This window comes from Ctenocephalides felis, unplaced genomic scaffold, assembly GCF_003426905.1.
Source record: "Ctenocephalides felis isolate EL2017-DRISC unplaced genomic scaffold, ASM342690v1 CF-g0.4_SCAFFOLD_01170, whole genome shotgun sequence".
Classification (NCBI taxonomy): Eukaryota; Metazoa; Arthropoda; class Insecta; order Siphonaptera; family Pulicidae; genus Ctenocephalides; species Ctenocephalides felis.
This window is the reverse complement of record NW_020537324.1, coordinates 72265788-72285398: the sequence shown is the minus strand read 5'-3', so window position 1 is coordinate 72285398 and position 19611 is coordinate 72265788. Positions and strand designations below refer to the sequence as shown.

Below are 19611 nucleotides of genomic sequence, written 5' to 3'. Positions count from 1 at the left end.
ACCCTCCTTTCGCAAATCTATATTTCATAATAGTCATTTTAGCAAACAAATAATTTTTCACCACGCTTTTAGTCAGTGAGTGTTTTATTTACTAACTTTTAATTCATATTTTCCTGACCTTATAATGAAACATTAATTTTACTTAAAAAAACAATTTATTTCATAAAGGGTTGTTCACTCCTCCAATTTTCTCATTGTACAAATATTTCCCGATGCGCACAAACAGTACATAGTTTATAAATGGTTTGCATAAAAACCAATTTTTGAAAAAAATAGAGAGATTGAATATAAAAATCTGAAGATACAACAGTTTTTGATAGGAAACTTTAGGTACCATACAAATCTATGGTAAAGCTGTAAAATTTTCCACTCTCTCAATTTTTTTCAATCTCATTCCAATTCGCAGGGCATTTCACATAAAAATATAATTTAAAAATGAATTATCGGATTTTACTTCGTAATTTAAAAATTTGTGAGTTAACAAAAAGCGTGGCAATAATAAATCAAAATCTTGAAACATTAAATGTGACAATTCAATTTAAATAGAATCAGTTTCAGATTAGGTTGGCACTTGTAGAGAGTATTAAGGAACATTTATATGTAGATTTCTTTGCAGTGGATAAACTATTCATATATTTTTTGTTACCCGCTCCTTTCACTGATGCACCACATTTGCAATCAGTTAGTTATTTTCGTACTAAACATTTTATACTAGAAATATTTTTTATGGCAAAAGGACGTTTGCCGGGTCAGGTAGTATATATATATATATATATATATATATATATATATATATACCTATTTTTAGTAATATTAATCCATTTAGTCCAATTCCTGTTTCCATCACATAAAATTTCGCCGGTATCGAACGCTTTTCCATACAATATATCGAGCACATGCTAATTCCGGTTCATGACAGCATAAAACTATACGATAGTCATTCCCTTTGATGAGATTACTGCCGAATAAAATGGATTAGGGCAGAAACGAATCGGGAATAAATTATTTTTGAATCGGTAATGAGATTATGGGGAAAAATACTCCAAAATCGCTTTAAAATCGAAGGCCGGTAAGAGGAAAAAGCAACAAAGCCGTGAGACACCCGGAAAATTATTTGATAATTTTATATTAAACTAGCTGATCCGGCAAACGTTGTTTTGCTAAGTATGGTATATTCTAAACAATTTCTAGAGAATCAAAAACAATTAATACTTAAAGTGTATAAGGAAGAGTTGTTTGAATGCTATATACAATGAGCAATGATTATAAAAACAACAAACCCCATTAGTTTGCCTATATTTTGTCAATACAATCAAGCTGGAAGATTTATACACTTTCTATAGAACACATGGTTTAATTCATTCAATCCAACTCTTTTTTGGTTTTTCGACTTATTGATTACGTTTCAAGTTTTTCAGATTCTTTTTGGATTCTGGATTTTTTGTATAATTGTAAATAAACTACTGAACTTATACAAAATTTTCAAATTTCTGCGAGAAGGGATAGAAAATGAATTAAGTATTTCTTCTTGGATATGCTTTTTGAAAAGTTTCAAGTCACATTCGATGAATTAAAGTAAATTTAATAAGAAGTATATATGTAGAACAGTTTGACTTTGAGGAAATATTAATTATATTATAAAAATCAAACCAACTATATCACAACAAGTAATACATTTCAACCAAACAATTATCTGACTACGTTCAGTAAACTGCCTTCTACTTCATCTTTGTAGAAATGTGCTTTTTTGATGTCTTTCAAAAATTTGTTATCTAGACCTTTTTACCCCATAGACGGGGTAACTTGGAACGGCCAGGTGGCAAACAGGTTTAATGTCTTATTTTAATTTTAAAGGTATTTTACAAAATAATTATAACATTTCAACTAATGCTAAAAAACTGCCCTCAGAAGAAAATACTCTTATTATAGATTTCCAAAGATTATCGTCTTTTTCCCGATAGCAAAGTCATGAGAATCAAGGAGTATAGCTGGTTATACATCTTTTTCCCTCTACTTTCAAATATTGTTGTTAAACAATGCTTAACTTTACTGTTTTAAACCTTAAATACCTTTTATATATTACTATCTATTCTTCGAAAAATTTTGGGAAATTATAACTTGGAAAATGTTATTCGACAAAATGTCCATTTCATCGACACCAAATTTAGGTTCTGAATTTAAATAACATAAATAAAAAATAATATAACCTAGAAAATGTTTTATAAATACCAATTAGTATATAATTATACAAATGAGATCTTTCAGAGTACCGTGTTTGAAAAAAATATGATTTGCAAAAAAGAGTGCTACGACGCCAAAAAGTGTATTTTCAAATTAACATTTCAAAAAAGTGATATTTTGAGGTTCTAGTAACACTTGCGGCCAGTTTAATAACGTTTTTATATATAAATATAGCTACGAAGAAAACTTACTACAATTTAATCATAATTAAATCATATTCACGTAAAACATCCTACTTAAACGTAATTGAACATCATCTGTCAAAAACGTTTGACATTTGACGTATTAGCCACTGTCCATTGTTTTATCCAAATTACGCTTCTTAAATTTCAAATTAAAAATGTAGAGTTTCTACGCGATTTTAAAATAATATATCACCTTTCCTACAACCTGCTGCTTAGCACGAATTTTTCAAGACTGGCCAAATCGGTTTAGCCGTTTTCGAGTTTTACTGAATCATTTAATCAAGAGCTCCATTTTTATATATAAGATTAGATCAACAAGATTAATTGAGTAACGTTAAAATTATTTTTCGTTATTTTTACTATCAAATTATTATGTAAGTGACACCCCCGGCTTCATTTGTCAGGTAAAGTTAATACATTCCCTTATCGCCCAGAGTACCTTAAATCATACACAAATCGCAACTCAGTATTTTCCTCCAACAATAGACCCTTTATAAGATTTAGTTCCACGTGTATTATATTATACCATGTCCATTTATGGTCACCGAGGTCATGGTCATCGAATTTTTGGCTATATGCCAAAGTACACGCAACCCTGAATCTCAGAATCTCCCACGAAAATCTCTCTCTTTCCTCGTGTGAGATTTTATCTCTGATGAATTATATTTTGGAGTGAGGGCTGAAGGATATTTTGGATTTAATTCAATGTATAAATGAATGATTGGGAAAGTTTAGAAAAAAATTGGCGAGAGGGAAGTTGAAGTTGTTTTAGGCAGAAGATATTATTTGATTATTTTATGTTTTTTCAAAGTTTCAAGTCGTTCTTAATCATTGTATAGATGTACTATATATATATATATATATATATATATATATATATATATATATTAGGGTGGTCCTTAATATGGACATTTTCAAATTTCCTTGCTCCCAAGGGCTCAAATGGTTCCAAATCGATAAAACATAATTCTCTGAAAGTTTTAGCTCTTAATATTAACTTTTAGATAGAGCGCAATTCAATCAAAGTTTTGTATGGAAATAACATGGAAAAAATTTCGAAAATTTTAAAAATGTTTTTAGGTATAACTTAGCGATAAAATCACTGAAAGCCAAATAAAAATCACTCGAATACTAGAATGAATGTATGAATAGAAGAATAAAAATTGAGGGCTTTTTGAATTGAATAACACATCATTATGTTTTAATGTTTTTAATTTTTTATTGACTCGATTTTTATACTATTGAAAGTGATACAATTACAGTGCTACAGTTCAATGTTTGCACAAATTCATAAGTCAACAAAAAAAATTAGAAGTATTATACAACATTTTTGACTGTTAGGTTTATGGAGTTTTTAACGTAAAAATTAGAATGCAAGTAAATGTAATAACAATTCATTCATGATTTCAACCATTCATGTGAATTCAACAATTTATTCATATGTGAAAATATACTTCATTAAAAATTATATTTCATATAAAATTATATTTTATATTAAAAAATTAAAAGAAAATGCTAGGTGTGGACTACACTCAATTAGAAATCAGTTTTTTAGTTAAATTTAAGTTTTTGCATATTCCTCATATGTAACAACTATGAAACTGGATCACCTCGAAAAAAATTCAAAATTGTTAAAAAAAATATAATTTTTAAAAATTGCAGGATTATCAAAAATGTTAAAAAAAATCAAACGCCTCAAAAAATGTATCCATATAATTCACGTTTTGCATTAGTTGAATAATGTAGCTCTTATTTAGTGAAATCCATTTAAAATTAAAATTAAGATATTTGGACCTGTTTGCCCCTGGGTAAAAAGGACCAGGTGACAAATTTTTAAAAAAACAGTAACAAACAAATTTCTACAATGATGAATTAGCTGTGAGTTTTACTGAACATATTCAGATAGTTGTTTGTTTGATATATGTTATTTGTTTTACTAAAATTGGTTTGGTTTCCACAATGTAATTTCTCAAAGTCAAATTGGACCGTTTTAGAGATTTTAATACTAAGAATGAATTTTATCTGCATTTCTATGAGTTCCTTACCAATGTTTATCTGTTAGACTGCAATGCGGTGCTTACTACCAAAAACAACCACGCAGAACGATTACTTTGAAAAGAAATATAAAAAACCAAAATATAAAGAAAAATTCAAGTTTTTCAAATAAGTTAAATTTTCTCAAAAATTTCAAAATTCCCAAAAATCTCTTTTTTTTTCTTTTTTCAGAAATTTTAAAAATTTAAATCTTCTAGCAATTCGTCTTAAGGGACGATAGCATACACCACTAGTTTTTGATAGTGATGACTAATTTCACTTGAAACTAAATTTGAGATTGTCATTGTCCTACCAACCCTCCAACTATTTGACCCCAACCGAAATATGTATATATCGTGTAACTTCTGTATCGTGATTTTACTCCATATTGAATCGCTTCATATAACCGGAGAACCTCAATTGCCGGCTTTTGCTATGATTTGTGATCGATATGTTTTGAATTTACAACACCTAATGACACGGTAGAGAAATTTACTACTAATACATATAATAAATACATACACATGCATACCCACACATACACATAGACTTGCAATCTTTAGACAAATATAGTACCTTAAGGCAATTTGCTGGAAGTTACAGTACCGTAATAAAATATTCTAAGAATAAAATTAGGTTACATTTTTTTTTGATCACTTAAAAAAGTAAACAAAAAAATTCTCTTCCCGAAAACAATCGTTTCGACTTTCTTGAATCATTCAAATCGGTTGATCCACCGATGTTTTGCCCACCAAAAACATAGAGAAAAAATTGTATCCGTATAAACATACACAAACATTCATGTTCAGAAACCACTGAAACGTGAAGATATGCAAAAATTTTCATTTTCTGTTTTCGCCCATTACTATTACTTACTCTACGGAAAGTTAAAAAAAAATTAGCACCAAATTAGCACCAAAGTTTAAACAAGATTGGGTATTCTGAAATTCTAAAACTTCCCCCCATATAAAAATGCCTAATAGTGGGGTTGTATTGGAAACAAAAAGCAGGAGATAATCGCAGATTTTAGTTGGTATTATTTATTGTGTCCAACATGCCCAGACAAAAGACCTAGTCTGGTAAGCGTATAAATGCATTACCTTTGCTATACAAGAAAGGAGACACACACACCTTTTTTACGACTTCTATGTATAGACATTATCAAAATTTGGGAATTTCTATTAGGTGTAAGTGGCATTTTGCCTGCAGGAAAATAATCGATTTAATCAACAAGAAGTGAGATTTAGCTTCTGAGATAATTTTCGACTATTTAAAAAAAAAAAATTCAATTGATATCTCCTAAACTTATTATTATTTTACTATCTTCTTTTACTATACCTTATTATTATTTTATTATCTCCTAAACACATTTATAACATTTGTAATTATATAAATTATAGTGCACAAACACATAATTATATGTCCTAAAAACGCATCCAATTAAACCAAATATTAAATTAAATTTGTGTAATTTTCGTATTTATACTTCGAATTCTATCGCCAAGTAATAAATGTATCTTTAAAAAAAAATTACAAAAACTAATGAGAATGAGTCATAACTTATATCATTGGGTTTTTAATAAACAAAATCTAATCGAGAATGATCAAATTACATTTAGATTTCTGAAATCAGTCGTTTATTGGAAAATCAGCGAAAGGTAAAAAATATACACACTCTTGTACACGAACTTTTTTTGCAAATTTAGCAACAAACTATTCAGAGTGACTTATCAAAAATTCTGGAACAAATAAACATTTCAGATACAAATAACTTCAATTAGCCCCTTTTTTTGCAAATTTAGCAACAAACTATTCAGAGTGACTTATCAAAAATTCTGGAACAAATAAACATTTCAGATACAAATAACTTCAATTAGCCCCTTGAAAACAAATATTACATTAAACTTCAATACTTAATGATGATCAAATTTCACTTAATCTTAAACAAATGAAATCATAATAAAAGTAAGTTACCCCAGACCTCAAATCGTGCTTTGAGGAAGATTGCAATTCGCCTAGTAAAATTTATATTGTTCTATGAATCAATTTCGTACGTAGATAAAAATTTAACTCACTCTATTTAACTTATATGTTCAGCAATATAATACCGATTACTTCTAGAAGAATCGATGTACCAAAAAAAAGAGCGAAGGTCACTGCATTATATTGCTGTCGAAATTTATTGCAGCAATTGATATAAAAGTTCAAGGTTCTGTTTGTCCCGCGAACGAATATTTGGTATTGACCCAGGAGCAGAAGATAGATACATAGACATAGACATATATATATATATATATATATATATATATATATATGTAAGTTCTATTCTTTTATCATCTTTTAGGAAAATGTTGCCAGACAGACTGACTGGCGCCTCGAATTCGCGGGCGCCACTCACGATCAAGGTTTTTGGATGAATATTCGAATATTCGGCAGCAAAACAAACGCATTCATGGTCGAAGAGAAATCTATGTTATTACAACTGGAAGGGTTTGTTTAACCTTAAGTTGAATATTAAATTGATGTATTTTTAAGAAATGGTAACAGAAATATTTCATTTTAGATAAGGCTGGTTGAAAATATCTGCACTGATACTGATAGGTAGGTAGCTTTAGAATTTTTGTTTGGTGTATTGCTAAAATCAATAGAATTTGTAGAAAGATTTATCAAAACAGAAGATGCAATATAAACACCAAGTCTTCAACATCTGAGACTCTTCGCATAAACTGGATAACATAGCAATGCTATCCCAGAATATGTACATGAATTATTAATTTATAATCCAAACTAAGGAATGCAATACAGATGGAAAATTTCAATACCGGTATTTCGGTAATTTTTCATTTTAAAACCGGAATACCGATAAATTATCGGTATTTTTATTATCTTAAACAAACGTAAACAAAATTGAAAGTGACTAGTACAAATATAAAAAAATGTATATACAACTACAACTATATTCAACTAAACAATAAAATAAAACAATAAGTTTATTTTTTAAATAATAATTTAACAAAAGTATAGGCAATTTAATTAATTCATTATCACTATCGAGTATATTGAGTACTTTTCATCAAAAACAAACTTATGAGTAAGACTAAAAACTCATAAAAGATCATATTACATTATTATAATAAACTGTATTGTCTGTATCCGATGTGTTAAATTAGCACAATCTCTAATATTTAAAAAAAAAAATTTCTACACTAATTTAAGATCGGATTCTTTATCGAGATAAATAATAAGTTACTATAATTGATGAGTACTGTTATTTAAAACAATGTGATGCTTCTATAGTATTTTCAAACTTCGAAACGTTTTCGAAAACTTTTTTATAATTGTAATAAGAAGCAAAAATATTTAGTAATTATCATAATTATTATGTATAAAGTTAGAAAAAATAAAGATTACGCAAGAGTAATCTGTATGATATAAAATATTTTGGCGCAAATATCACTTAAAAAACCGTTACATTTTTACAATAGATGAAAAAAAACATCATTATCTATCAGTCCAATTCTATTTATTGTAACACGATATGAAGCCCTTTGGAAAGCAATAAATATTCAGATTAATGACGAGTTGAGATAATATTTGACATCTGTTTATCTTATAGAATCACTTGAAGATATAGCTGTTTATGCGTTTATGGAATTTAAAGATAAATTTGTTCCGAGAAATTTAAACTGTAGGGTATTATGTATCAAATAGCGCTTATGTAAAAATACCGAAAATACCGGTATTTTTGGAATAAATACCGGTAAAAATACCCCCGAAAAATCGGGCGGTTTACCGGTATTGCATTCCCTAATCTAAACCGTGTTAAGGGGCACAACTAGTGTAACCGTCTAACAAAAGGTGATTTTTGGGAATTTATATTAAAAAAAATACTTTATCAATCATTTCAAAATTTTAGGAATATATTTATACATGTTTTCAGAACACATAGTAAAATTTTTGAAGAAAAAAATTAAATATTTTTTAAGTTATCGTCGATCTCCAACGGCGCGACATAAAAAAGGTCCTTTATTGCTGCAGTGATTCCGGCCTTCTATGTGGATGAAATTTAAAAAAAAGATTCTCGTTAAAATAGATAATATTGTCTGTAAGATGAACTACGATAAAGAAAAAAATTAAAAATTGACAAAATGACGGCGTTATTAAAAAAAAGTCGTATTTTACCCAAAATTTTGGTCGTTTTTGGACTACCAAAATTTGATTTTTGATCCGATCAAAAAATCGATAGTTTATTCTACGGAGAACTATATATAGAACATGTAAAAAAAAATTGATAGTGATCGGATCATTTGTTTTTGAATAATCGCTGCAGCAAATTCGGAAAATGCTGTTTCGAGAAAAGCGCGTTTGAAGATAAAATGATCGTTATACTATATACCATATATATACTCTTTAAATGGCTGTAACTCAAAAACTATTCAAGATATCGATTTAAAATTTTGGTATGTTATTTTTAAAGGTATAACCGATCAAAATATGGAAAAATTAAAAATTCGATTTTTTGAAAATTTTACACTAGTTGTGCCCCTTAAAGGTAAAAAATCTACACACATTTATAAACGTACTTTTTTCCAATATTTGCCACAAACGATTCAAAATGACTTATCATAATAATTTTAATTGTCAAGTCGTTTTTTCTCAAAATTCATTACCTCCCCCCCCTCCGGAAGATTGTTAGTATAATGTATCTACGTTATCCCAGAATAAGTATATGATTTAGTGGTTTATTATTTTTAACAATTTTTTTTTTCTCTGACCTGTATCCATGTAGAATATGCGTCGTCCTGGCTGCCTCGGCCTGTGGCAACGGCCGCCCAAAGATGGGCCCCCGAAAGCAGAATGCCGGCCAGTACGGCTTCCCTAAGGCGAACTGGAAGCACCGCGTAGGTCAGATACACGAAGACCAGAGTCGAACTGGCACCTGAAGATATTCGCCTGAAACATAAAAAACACAATAAATTTGGTGCCTTGAGGCAAATTACTGGAACTTCCCATACCAGAATTATATACTCGAGGGAAAAAATCAGTAATCAATAAAAATTAATCAATGATTTACAACAAATTTTTTATACATTTTCAAATGGATAATCATAATCACTATACATTTTATCGTTCATGAGATATACAGTGACGATCTTATCGCTCGAAGCACTTGAGAAAGTTTACATTAGCGAGAGGTGATTGAATGAATCCATCTGAGGATATATTTCTTACGATTAGAATAATGCATTTGAATAATATACATTTTGACTCTGAATTGTAAATTTAAAATTCATATTTGAAGTATAAAGCTTTGTATATTTTTGAAAACTTTGATTTTTTTCATTATATGGCGAATCAAGGCGTTTTTAGTTTTGATAAACAATAATAAATGAATAAATTTAGTTTGAGTTATTTAGTAAAGTTTAAGAACATGTATAAAATTATAATTTTGCTCATTAAAAATATATTTTTTGAATAATTTACTTTTAATAAAATAATTCCTATGTATATTAAAAAAATGTTATTTGTTTTTTCAAGTTTGCAAATACAAGTCTTATAGTAATACATGTATAATTACTATTTTCGAAGATATATTAAAACGGTCAACAGTGGCGGATTAAGCTCTCTGCCGCCCTAGGCCCTTTACGTTCAGGCGCCCTTTTTAATAGACAAAATTTTACTTTTTTAATTAAACATTTTTTAAAAAATTATTCAGATATAATTTTTAACTTTACGTAGGATAAGTTATATTAATCGCAAATAAATCGAAAATGATATTTTTTTCTTATCTTCACGTTTAAAGGCATTCTGAACATTTTGGTTTACCTCAAAATGTGTATGTGTGTATGTATGTTCAATTCCCATTGATTCTGATTAGTTTTTCGCTAGGGCTGGTTCAGCCGTTTCGAAGATATGAAGCAAAAATACAAATAGAAATCAGAACTTTACGCCCTGAATATTTTCCTTATGTCGTATTTATGTAGATGGTAACCCGACTGCTGATTCTTTCATATTTGATTACTTCATTATTAGAAATTATCTACTAGGGCTGACTTATTATTAATTCCTGATGGAGCACTTTGAAAATTTAAAGTTTTTTTGAGATGTTAACAAAATTTGTACTTATCATTAATATTCTTATAAAGTATCTGATAATTTGATGTGCATGTGTCCAATAATCATTTTTCCAAACGTTATTTTTATAACTTGTTTTTGAATCTTCATAACCGCTATACCTGACTTTCCAAAACCTGGTTAATTGTTCATTTCATCAATATGAGTAAAATGTTTTTTGAATCATTCAAATCGGACTCTCAGTTCTCTCAAAAACCAAATTTCCATTTTTTGGCACTTTTTGTCCCGTATATTCGAAATGGCTGAACCTGCCTTTGCCAAAAACTAATCAGCACGCCTCCTTATCAGTAGGATCGGTTGATCCGTGCTCTCGAAACGGTTTACGAAAATTAGTATTCGTCCTAATTACATACATTCATATAATATTTCTTACATAAAAACGCACGGACCCACAAACATCTATTTTTTCTAAGCCACAAATGTTTAGGAACCTTCGAAACGTAAAGATATGCAAAGAAAATTTTCCATTTTTTTGCGACTACTATTACTACTACTACCCTGCGAGAAGTTAAAAATGAAAACAAAATTTGTACTGATTATTAAATTTTTTGTAAAAAAATCTGATAATTTGATGTGCAAATGTCCATTGATCATTTTTGACCACTAAATGGCACTTTTTAGGATCACCAAAACGCACTCTCACTTTACCATCGCAAAAATTTACTTAATGTACTTATTTAGTTTTGAATTTCCCAATCGGATAGAGAATGGGGCTCTCTAAAAGAATGAAGAGCTATTTTTTATCATTTTATTTATTCCGAAATGAATAAACCTGCCATTACCAAAAACTAATCAGCACATCTTCCCGACAATTGAATCATTCAATCAATTGATTCGTCTCAAAAGCGTCGACAAAAAAATGTAACCGCAAATACACATCCATACATCCATTTTTCCTAAGGTATGCCAAAAAGTTAAGAAGGTTTTAAAACGTAAATATTTATAAACAATTGCATTTACGTTTCCTTTTTAAAATTACTATAACTTACCCGTGAAGGGAATGCCAATGTATTGTAGTTGCCAATGCCAAGATATTTTAGTTTAGGTTTAGTTTCATCTTACAGAATACATTTAAAAGAAAAAAAATATATACGAACTAAGACATAATTAAATCAACACAAAATAACAGTTAATATATTATATTAATTCCCAAAATAAAATAAGAAACCATTTAAAACCATTTGAAAACATTTTGTATGTAAGATTTTCCTTAATAAAGTTACAAAAAATGAACAGAGCTTCAATATTTTTTCAAAAAAAGCTTATCAATTTGATAATTTTTATTTTGAACATGATACATCAATAAAAGTATTAATGAGGCGCCCTCGAATAAGTTTGATTAGAAAACGAATAGCATTCTATGTCATAGAAAATTATCTAGATCAGGATCAATTCTTAAAATAAATTGCCGTGACAATTTTTCGGATTTAAAATTTTGACATTCTGAAAAACTTGCCGCCCCCCAAATTGTGCCGCCCTAGGCCCGGGCCTCACCGGCCTATGGGTTAATCCAGCACTGACGGTCAATGGTTTTCTATTGTAATTATCTTCTGGTTATCTCAATTAATAGTAATGGCTGAAAAATTGAAGATGTTTTTTTTTGCACATCTTCACCTTAGAAAAATTTGATGTATGTATGTATATATGTGTGTGTGTGTGAAAACAATTTTTCGTCGATGATTTCGAACGATTCAAAAATCATATTCGAATCTGATTGGTAGGGATACGTACAGATTAGTTTTTTGTAGAGACAAGTCCAGCCGTTTCGGAGCAAAAAGTGCTAAAAATGGAATTTCTGTTTTTGCGATAACGGGGCATCCGATTAGTTTGATTCAAAATACATTCGATTCGTGATGATGGCGAGTTCTTAGCAAAATTAGATCAACCCGTTTCGGAGATACGGAGCTAAATGTTCTGAATATTACATTTTTTGAGAAAAAAAACGGAGCAACCAATTCGAATCATTCGAAATATATTTTACTTGTGTTGACAGAAGAAATGATTATTTTTTGGAGAACATAAGTCTAGCAGTCTAGCAGTTTCAAAAGAAGAATTCAGAAATAAACATATTTTTGATTTTTTCAAATTTTCGAAATATTTCAGGATTTGCAAAAAAAAAATCATATTTTCAAAAATGTTTAATGTTATTAAAATTATTAAAATTTTCATAGTTTAAAAACATTATTTTGTAAAAGTAAATCGGAAATTAATATCGAATTTTATTAAAATTTCAGCATCCTGAAGTTCACTTATATACTTGAAACAAATAATTTTACTTTTAAATTTAGTTTCAAAATTTTTATATAATTCTTAGAAATAGAAGAAAAGAAAATTATAGATTACACACACATTCATTTTTTTTTTGAGGTATGCCAAAATGTTCAGAAACCTTCAAAACGTCGAGAAATGCAAAAATTTTCATTTTCGATTTTCGGCCCATTACTATAACTACCCTACGGGAAGTTAAAAACAGCTTGTGTTGACAAAACAATAGCTTTTGGGAAAAAAATCCATTTTTTTTTCATCAAAAATAATTCAGATTTCAATTTTAATTCTGGACAAAGTTTTAAAGCCCACTCATATACTTTAACTAAATAATTTCAACTTTGCAATTCAGTTTATATAATTCTTATAAATATTAGACAATGTTACAGTATTTATAATAATCTATTTGAAAACATTTAATATTTCTCGAACATTTCGTTACGATACGGGAAGTTCCAGCAATTTGTCTAAAGGCACTAGTTTCTACGGATCAATTGCCAGGAAGCCATCATGCATCACTAGTTTATATATTCGATGCAGTAATAGAACTATTTTAGATACATAAGATTATGCTAAATTTTTGTCGCCATTGTGGGAAAATAAGTTGAATGTATCATTTTTATACCTAAATTTAATTGAATGATTGATTGATATGATTTGCAACGAGACGTATTGATATTCATAGTGATTTTTTTTGACGATTTTTAAATTCATGAACAATATGTAAAAACTTGAGTTACGCATAAAAAGAAACATATTTGCTCTCCTCCTTTCCGAGCAGTATCTTTTATTCTTATAACTCTATCCCCCATCGTTCAATTATTTACCGACCAATATAATTCATTACCTACGTGTCATTGTTTTAATTAATTTCAAATGTCTACAAACAGTATTATATAATGTCTGAATACTTTCAGTCGAAGTTTACCTCGGGGCCGCCGTTAGTGCCAGACATATCTCGAGTCCTAGGAACGTGACCAGGACGACGTAGGAGACGGCCAGCAAATGAATTTCGTTCAGGGCCGGTCTAGACAGAACAGCCATCAAACCTAAGAAATATATAAATAAAATAAAATAAAATACACTGGCGAGATAAATTTATTGCATTACATTATATTACAGATTGTCTGGGGTGTGTGCGTATTGACAGTTTTTCAATTATTTTATACATTAGATACAGGTGGTATGGGGACAGTAGATTGAGATAAGGTGAAATAGAGTGAGATTTTTGTGGTTGGAAATTCTAACAATATTGCTATTTTTAAATTGATATTGGTATTTTGTCTTGAGGCAAGTTACATGAACTTCCCGAAATGTGTAATAATCAACAGAAATTGGGATTTACAGACAGACAGACAGATAGAATTATAATTACAATTAATTCACATACTATAGTTTATAATGTGAGTTTTTCTACTGGCAGGTATTCCACTCAAAATTTATAATAATATAATCCAATCAGTGGTTATTGACATATATAACAACACTTCAGTACTTATTGACATTGTATGGACAAAAAAAAAGAAAAATTTAAATTGAAATTTAGATGTTTAGATGAAATTAGTTCACTGCACGATTACGTAAATCATGTATTTGAGTTCTTGATATTTTATAATGATTTAAATTAATTGTAACATTTTTTATACAACTAGAGAAGCTTTGTAGACTTAATTTGCCGATGATTCCAAAAAATGACTTTTAAATTTGTGATATTCAAATTTTGACTAAATCACAAAAGCGACTTTTGACACAAATTTTGACGATAATATTTTTTCAAACTTTGATGAATTTTTAACATTAAACTATTAACCGTAGGGCCGTAACGTTAGCTTTATATTATATTATTTTTAGCTTATTATTTTCATTTTTAATAAATTACCAATGTTTGACTAATAAAAACACAAGAGCGACTTTTGATAACAATTTTGACTACAATATTTTTCTAACTTTGATGAATTTTTAAAATTAAACTACTTGCTATAAGACCGTAAAATTTTAGTATGTTCTTTAGAACCATGATATCTATTGACATAAAAAGTTTCATCAAAATTTTTTCCAACAGTTTATTACAAAGAAACGGCTCGGCCGATCTTTGTCCAAAACTAATCAGCACGATTCCGAAATAATATCTTTCGAACAGTTTTTGATTTTTTCTAATCGATTCGGTAGTATGAGCTTGAATGTGGACGAAAAGTATAACACTTTTTTACAAATTACAAAGAAACGGCTCGACAGATTGTCGCACAAAACTGACAAACGACATTTCTTATCGAGATACATCGAATGCTTCTTAAATTTTCAAAATCGATTTAGCAGTTTTTGAGAAAATGTGGATGAATGGTGTATTTTTTACAAATTTTGATGATTTTTAACTTGTTGACCTGTAATATTTTAGTATGTTCCATAAGACCATATACGGTTAAAGAATGAATGCTTTATAAAATAATTATGTTAGAATATGAATTATTATAGAAAAATTAAAAAAATAGCTAATCGAATTTTTGGGCAGAGACAAGGTCTCCTTCGGGAAGTTAAAAAAAATAAGGTGAAAATCGTATCCAACCAAAATTCGTAACTTTAAATATAAGGATAGGATATATCATAGGATATATCATATATATAAAATTCTTCTAAACGGTTATTCGGATTTTGATAATCTTTTTAGAGTTTGTCAAAAGAAATTTTTAAGATTTAATGAACATTTGAATTGTCATCTGCTAGAAATGTCAATTCACTTGAAATTTGAATTTTGCTGAAATTATGAGCCTATATAAAATAAGAACATAATATACAAGAAAAATGTAATATGTAGACACATTATTATTGCCCAAAAGCAGCTGAGATGTGTAATAAATTAAGATAATATAAGCTAACAGTCAACAGTATATGTTTGGCAGATAAATTATATAATTCAGCTTAATAAATATCGCAACAAGTCTAAAATTGCAAATACATTATTTTTTCAACCTTATGCAAGTCATATTTTGGTTTACTTTACTCAAAAATTTTACAATACAAAAAAATATTTCTACTTAACTTCTACTATAAAACTATCAAATTTATTACGTAATGACTTTTAATTGAGTAAGAATTTAATTTAGATTAGATCTTTAATGATTTAATGACGTCATTCCTTGTTTTCGTCCATATGATATGTGAAAACTTTATATTTAGTTTTAAAATAAATTGTCTTCTAATATCGTATCTTGTTCTTGTAGAGAAAGACTTCTACATTTTCTATTAAACTGTACAGTGACTAAATAAAGTATAATATCCTAATTTACCTAACAGGTTTGCAAAAAGTAATAGTTTCAAAAAGGTAAAAAATCATTCATCAAAATATTTAAATAGCTGTGATATGCGAAATTAAATTTGACACCGATAAATAAGTGTAGTACTATATTGTATATGTACGATGAATGCTATAGCATCTACGTCAAATATTACGCTTTATAAGTGTAGTCACGATATCACATTATAATCGTGTATATATGCGATGAATGCTATAGCATCCACGTCAAGTATTATGCTTTATAGGTGTAGTTACGATATCATTTTATAATCGTATATATATATATATATATATATATATATATATATATATATATATATATATATATATGTGATGAATGCTATAGCATCTACGTCAAGTATTACGCTTCATAAGTTAGTCAGCTATAATATTTCAAATAATTGATTTTAAAATTTGAATGCTATAGCATCCACGACATTCTGCATCACAATAAAAATTAAAAAAAAATCAATTATCTCTACCTCCATAAATGATGGCACAGCACGTCAACATAAGCCCAACCCCAATATAATCCCTAAATTGTTGTCTGCTTCCCTGTTCTGGGCCACTAAGGTCCCACAAAGGGTCTTGATAGTTCGACTCTACTCCGTGTGTCCAGAGGGCAGCACCGTGCACTAGGGCCAATCCGGCTGCCAAACTTATTAAAAGACCTAAGAGGTGCGTCATGTTACTTTGGTTCATTCTAAGGAAATAGCGCTGGTAGAGCATCTCCACCTGGAAATAATAATAAAGAAAATATTAACATTCAATATTATATACAATTTACTGAACAAATTGAAATTTAGATTAAAAATCAAAATGCCCATTCTGTATTTCATAATTAAAACATAGGTATAGGTATAGGTAGAGGTATAGGTACTGTTTGCATTATTCTCAATTAATTATAAAAATCATTACCTCTCACACCACCTTTTTTAATTTTTAGCTTTAAATAAATTTTCATTTGCATTTCCAATATCGATATGACCTTTATTAACCACACACGAATCATTAATGAAATATCGAATATGCACATTCGATCTAAATGGAAATAATGTTGTTTGCGAGACATTTTGAATTATTAAATGGCAATAATTGTTATGGAAACAAGTTTCGAGTGCATTTGGTATTATTTAAAGATAGAATTTGAGTAAACGGGGACTTTGTAAAAAATGTATTTAATAAAAATCGTACAAATTCGAGAATGAAACTTTGTCTCATCATAAACAAGTATATACAAAAATAAGTTTATTGATATTACAGCACTAAATAATCTGGGAGAAATACTCTAAACAATATATTAACTTAACTAGTGGTGTATGGCATCGTGCCTTAAGGCAAATTGCTGAAACTCTCCATACCAGAATTAAATATTCGAGCAAAATAAAAATTAATAATCAATAAATATTGATCAATGATTAATAACAATTGTTTAAAATATTTTCAAAAAGATAATTTTAATTACTTTATATGCAATCGTTTATATAATACGATATATACTCGTATACAATGATGATCTTATTGCTCAAAACACTTAAGAATATTTACATTAAGAAATTCCGAATGAATCCATCTGAGGACATATGTTTTAGTATAACGCATATAAAATATATAATTTTTAAACTGAATTGTAAATTTAAAATTTATGTTCAAAGTATTATACTTCGTATATTTTTGAAAATTTTGAAAATTTAGAAATTTGATTAAACTTTAAAAATTAAAAATCTTGGTAGAGAAATCAAAATTTAAACAAAATTAGTATTCATGTTTGAAATGTCTATAAAATATCTAATAATTTGATGTGTATAAGTCTCATGATCATTTTAGACCGCCAAATATCATTTTTTCCTCTGTATTTCCAAAACCGCTAGACCTACCCTCCCAAAATAAAATCAATTTTTCATTTCGTCAATACAAATAAAATGTTTTTTGAATCATTCAAATAGGACTCTCAGTTCCCTCAAAAACTGAATCACCATTTTTGATACTTTTTGCTCCGTATCTCCGTAACGTCTGCACCTGCCTCTATCAAAAACTAATCAGGACGTCTAATCAATCTTATCTTATCCTTATCAATAGGAATCAAAAAATTTTCAAATCGCTTGATCTGTACGCCCGAAATCGTGGACGAAAAATTGTATCCAAACTCACACAGACACACATACATCCATTTTTTCTAAGGTATGCCAAAATGTTCAGAAACCTTTGAAACGTAAAGATATGCAAAATTTTCACACTTAACAGAAAACAGATCAGCCTTACTTTTTTTTTAAGTTTTGATAATTCTACAAATCTTCCAATGCCATAATACCAACAACTAATCAGAAAAACCTATGATCTTTATTTTGAATGAAACTGCATTCTCATTACTGTCTGATGATATCTGAATGGAAAATATTTTTTAGGCTAGGCAGGTATTACAGCTGTTCAAAGAATGAGATAATAACGCCAGCGAATAAGGAAAAAAATATAAGCAGTCAATGAATGCATGTTAATTTTAATAACATGAAGTTCTTCAAACACAATTATTACATGATGAGTGAAATTGCGAAAACAATATTTGTTTAGGCGCTGTTTAATAACATAATCCACTGTGTGAACGAATATTAAAAAAATTATTAATCAGCAATTCCTTCATTTCTCTAATGAAAGTTCATTTCTAAATGAACTATAATTACAATGACAAACCGATCATGTCATATTTGAAGTATGACTTTAATTACATTATTGTTTTTAAGTATTTTTAGATATCTGGTTGTCCAAAATACAAATTGAACCTGAAACACTGCGATGACTATTCACAAAATTTCACAAAATTTCTCCCAGCTCTCCCACTATCTTTTACCTTTTGTTTTTGCACCGGCTGGATTTCAATTTGACTTCCTGTGTTCGAAATAAAGCGAATCATTTATTCAACAGATTCGTAAAAGTATTTCCATCTGTCGAATTCGTTATATTTCGGCAGTATATACTATATATATATATGTAACACGTTGGGTGCTGCGGTAGAAACAGTAATGGTGGTTGCTGTAGCCAATGGTCGGATTGCATATTAATAAATAAACAGTCGATATTTGTTTCCGATAACCGACCGCATTGACGAGGTTGTGCATGTTTAATAATGGTATCGAGTAATATCCAATATCGACTCTGCCGGATTTTGATTTTGATCTTTTGCGCTTTTTGGCTAACTAGATTTTGGGAGTTAACTGAATTATTAAACTTCATATGTAGGAGGAGATTTTAGTTGCGCCATTGTATGCTCGTGGATCCTTACCACAAAAAGTTTATCTATCGAAAAGATTTTTTAACGACTCGTAGGGTAAGTTGTAGTAATCGCAAAAAAACGAAAATAAAAATCTTTATATATCTGAACATTTTGGCATAGAGAAAACGGATGTATGGGTATGTGCGTGTGTGTGTGTGTGAGGACACAAATCTTCGTCAACGATTTCGGGA

General features: G+C 28.9%; 1 protein-coding gene across 1 annotated transcript in view; it reads right to left on the bottom strand.

The window, feature by feature from the left end:
• The window catches only part of LOC113368294 (adenylate cyclase type 5-like), a 156005-nt gene that overhangs the window by 27739 nt on the left and 108655 nt on the right, over window positions 1-19611 (bottom strand). The window contains exons 5-8 of the mRNA XM_026609840.1: window positions 16635-16887; window positions 13789-13909; window positions 9287-9413; window positions 335-343 (exon numbers count right to left, since the gene is read on the bottom strand). Coding sequence (XP_026465625.1) covers window positions 335-343; window positions 9287-9413; window positions 13789-13909; window positions 16635-16887 — 510 coding nt within the window. The remainder of the gene's footprint in view (window positions 1-334; window positions 344-9286; window positions 9414-13788; window positions 13910-16634; window positions 16888-19611) is intronic.